The sequence below is a fragment of the Stegastes partitus genome, unplaced genomic scaffold (assembly GCF_000690725.1).
Source record: "Stegastes partitus isolate 25-593 unplaced genomic scaffold, Stegastes_partitus-1.0.2 Scaffold393, whole genome shotgun sequence".
NCBI lineage: Eukaryota > Metazoa > Chordata > Actinopteri > Pomacentridae > Stegastes > Stegastes partitus.
The window spans coordinates 32,221-36,691 of NW_007578124.1; the positions used below are offsets into that span (position 1 = coordinate 32,221).

General features: G+C 44.2%; 1 protein-coding gene across 1 annotated transcript in view; it reads right to left on the reverse strand.

The window, feature by feature from the left end:
- ccdc24 (coiled-coil domain containing 24) overlaps nucleotides 1-4,471 on the reverse strand; it is a 24,233-nt gene that overhangs the window by 8,979 nt on the left and 10,783 nt on the right. The window contains exons 3-4 of the mRNA XM_008285280.1: nucleotides 562-678; nucleotides 364-468 (exon numbers count right to left, since the gene is read on the reverse strand). Of these exons, the coding sequence (XP_008283502.1) occupies nucleotides 364-468; nucleotides 562-678 (222 nt within the window). The remainder of the gene's footprint in view (nucleotides 1-363; nucleotides 469-561; nucleotides 679-4,471) is intronic.

Below are 4,471 nucleotides of genomic sequence, written 5' to 3' on the forward strand. Positions count from 1 at the left end.
AGCTCTGTCGCCACCGGTGTGCGAATGGGAAACACTGTAGAGCGCTTTGAGTGAAGCTACGGTAGAAAAGCACGATTTAGGTGCAGATCTTTTACCATTTTAGGGGTTCGTCACTGAAACACAGTGAGAGCAACGACATGCAGCCAGACGATGATCTGAGACGAACAATAGAGCTCCAAAAACTAAACAGAACTGAAAATCCAGGAGACTAATGTATGAATGCTTATTAGTAGGAATGACCTTCATCATATTGCTTTTGAATTGTTAGGAAAATATGAGATTTCACAACAATATGACTAAATTACTGACAGCTGCTTTCAGGCCTCTAAACTCCATCAGATGGGAACACTGTGCTCCACCTACCTGAGGCGGTCCACCACCTGGGTTATCTCTGTGACATTCAGCTTCTCCATCATCGCTTCAATCTCATCTTCAGCGCTGGACTGGACCGAACAGCGAGAGCTTGGCCTGAAGGAGAGGAGAAAAGAAGATTGAAGGGCATTTTCATTTAAAGCGCTGTGTCGCTTCAGTAAAATGTCCTGTTTGGCCGATGTTACTCACCTGCTTCCACCTTCAGTGTCTTTGGGGTCGGTACACCTTCTGTAACAGCTGTCAGGGAGACTGAGGACGTAGTTTACCGTCTCAGGTTTGTACTGAGACAGGAGCTCCTCACCGTCTCTACAGCAGAGACAAAGACCGAGTCTCTTCTCAAGTCACTTTACTGTTTCTGCTGCTCTGTCAGTGTTTATAAAAATGAGCAGTCTGTGGTGCTGGAGCAGCTCAAACCTTTGACACATATCTTATATATCATTATTTCATTCTCATGCCTTTTATCTTTTTTTATCACTCCATCTACAGTTGAAACCAGAAGTTTACATCCACTGTATAAAAACACATAAAACCTTTTTATTCTCACCGTCTGACATTAAATCAGAACTTCAAGCTGTTCCTGTTTTGGGTCAGTCAGGATCACCAACATCATTTCTATTTGCTAAATGCCAGAATAATGTGAGAGAGGATTTTTTTTATTACTTTCTTCAAAGTCAGAAGTTTACATCCACTAAGATACCTACAAACTATTTGGGAAAGCCCAGATGATGATGTCATGGCTTCGGAAGCTCTTGATTGGTTAATTGACAACACGTGAGTTAATTGGAGGCACACCTGTGGATGTATTTTAAGGCACACCTCAAACACACTCGCCTGAATTTTGCTTAAACTATCACATATTTGCCTGATGCAGGGTGATATATTGCTGTTTTCAGAACCAAACAGGGTTTTACTGAACCAAAAATATTTGCAAACGTGTGTGTGGAGCAGTAACACTGTACGCGTCCACTGAGACCTGCAAAATCTGCAAATATGTATTCAGAACCACAGGTGCAATGAAATGCATGAGACAGAGCTGAGCCCTGATTATACGTTTTAAAACAGCAACAACAAAGAACAGGTCTGAAGACAGAGCGGACACCAGAGACACGGGGGAACTGGTGACAGCCTGGTCCGTTCTGCCTAATGCCATCGTCTGTGCATGAAGGAAAATGAGTCTTTTTATACCATTCACATGTGTGTGTGTGTGTGTGTGTGTGTGTGTGTCAGGACCACACAGGAGGAGGCCAATAAGATAAATCACTTGACTTTTACAAGGTCCACACCCATCCACACACCCTCCACCAACTGATTCAGATCGCAGGGAGGACGAGCCACCGAGTGTGTCGGCACCTTCTGCTGTAATTAGTTGTGTGTTTGTCGTGCTCGTCGCTAACGTGTCTGTTCAATCGGCCGAACAACAACGCATGCACACAAACTAAAAATAACTTCCTGGGGTGAGCGAGAGAGAGAAACGTTCTGCTCTCTATCTCGATGCTTTGGCAATATTTTCTCAATTTCCATGCCAACAAAGCATATTAAATTGAACTGAATTGACAAACACACGGTGGCGGAGCGTTATTAAGTGGAAGTGCTGTTAGCGAGGAGGGTGTTGCTGGGTTCACTCCTGAAAGCCATTCAGCTGATGTGCACTCGGGACTTCACCTAATTTAACGATCAAAGCCTGACTGACACACACACACACACACACACACACACACACACACACACACACACACACACACACACACACACACAATGCATTAAGGTCAGCAACCGTGCTGAAGCCAGCATCAAAGAGGAAAGGCGATTTGTGTGGCACCAGAACTTTTGTTTGGCCCGGCTCCCAAACAGCCAATAACAATGAGCTACATTTCTCAGTCTGAATGGCACTTTTTTTTTTTTTTTTTAATAATCCATTTACATCCAAGCCAGAGCACTTTACCAGAGTGACTTCTGATGTGTGAGCAAGTAAAGGCTTCAGTCTGAGTCTTGCTCCGTGACACTTTAATAAGACGCCACGCTGCTGCGGGCATCAGACCTGTAGTCCTGCAGATACTGGATTGTCAGCTTAAACATCAGGCCTTTGCTGCCATCCAAGAAAAACCCTGTAATATTACTTCAAAATAAATCCCTGCCAACGCAGCTGTCATAACAAGCACCAGTGTTACGTTACTCCCTTTAGACTTCTTTTCATACATGAACAGACTCTGGAGGAGACGATGCTGTGGGAAGTCTTCGATAACATTCTTTAGCCGAGCTGCCAGCGTCGGCCTGTCGGTCAAACTGTTTGATCCAGGAGGAAACACACCAACAGCTGGATGTGTGCAGAAGACCTGAGCCTCCGTACGATCTGAGCCATAAAGACAATTCTCATTGACATGCAGGCCTGTCTCAGAAGGAAAGTGTTGTCGCCTCCCTGACGTGGTGATCCTGAACATTGAGATTCCCAGAAAACATCTAAATATTTACCACAGTTTACATTTGTGGTTGTAAGTCAAAAAAAAAAAATAAAATATTGGATGAATTGTCATGAAGTCTGGTCCAGACATTTTTCCACAGTGGGAACTTTCAGGCCACTTTAGGTCAGCCTGAACGGCAAGATCTGAAAAGAGGCCACTTTGTCTGTCTTCTTGATGCTCAGCAGCCGTCGTCTCCTCTCTAACATCGGCGTCAACAACATAAACCCGTTGTACGGGCTAAATAACAAACCCTCCGCTGTGTGTTGTATAGAGCTTCACCATCTAAGCTGTCAGATGGAAAAAGGAAGGAAGGCTGAAAGGGGTGAACAAGGGGTCGTTCTTGGAAACATCTGCACCTCCCTGAGCATCACAGTCCAAAGCCGCCATCACCCTCAACTCTACTGCGTGTTTGGTGATAATTAGCCAACATTAGCGTACATAAAATGCTGGATTAAAACAGTAAACATGTCAAACATCAGCATGTAAACGTCATTCAAAACTCCTCTGTGCCAAAGTACAATAGTTCCTAGTGTGGCTGCAGACGCTCNAAATAAAAAGTTCTCTCTCTCATTATGCTGGTGTTTAGCAAACAGAGATAATGTTGGTGATCCTGACTGACCTAAAACAGGAAAAGTTTAGTCTGATTTAATGTCAGACGGTGAGAATAAAAAGGTTTTATGTCTTTTTATACAGTGGATGTAAACTTCTGGTTTCAGCTGTACTACGTCCACTATAGGTTCCTGATAAACACTTGAAATCCTGTGTACTTAGAGTTTCCATTTTTCTGCTTTCCTTGTTTCTTAAAGAAAAGCAGCTGCCAGTGAAAGACTTCCAGACAATCGGAGGGCACAGAGAGACGATCCTCACATCTGGTCTGCAGAAAAGTCCTACATCTGTCTCAACTCACTGTTTCTCTCGTGAAGCCAGACAGTGAAGTCAGATGTAGACACAAACACATGTGTGCGCCTTCGCCTTGGACAATTCACCTTGTGTGTGTGTGTGTGTGTCGGTGTGTGTGTGTGTGTGTCGGTGTGCCACTCCAGTGATTGGAAGGAGATTGAACTTAAGCGGCGCTGTAACAGGTCTTGGCCGGGCAGACGGAAAAAGACAAGCTTAGACTGAAGCCTTGCAGACTTCCTGTGAGTGTGCACGCAAGATCGTGCATGCACGTGTGAGTCTGTGTAAATGAGCGCCTCGGCAGGGTTTCAGGGCCGAACGAGAGCCAGCAGGTCTACCTGAGGGATTCAAACGGAACGAAATAACTGTCTATTGTTTTGGAAAGCGGTGCGCTCCTGTTTGGTGCAGTCAGTGTATTTCTGATGGAAGCAATCAGCGCTGTGTGGAAAACGTGATTCAACAACGTCACGCATAGTTGCACCAAACAAATGGACCTCAAGCTTTTAGCTGAAGGCCTGAAAATTCTGCTTTAAATGTGGGTTTTGTTTCTATGTGTAAAACAGACCAGAATTTGAAGGATGAAGTCGTGAAAATAACATCTTAAGAAAAACCGTATACTACGTACATTATACTATGGAGAGATGGATGCGAAAAAATCTGTTCACAGCAGCCTCCAAACTGCAAATCTTCGGTTTTAGCCAGGTTTCCATTTATAATTTCAGTATGTGGATTAGTATTGAAAA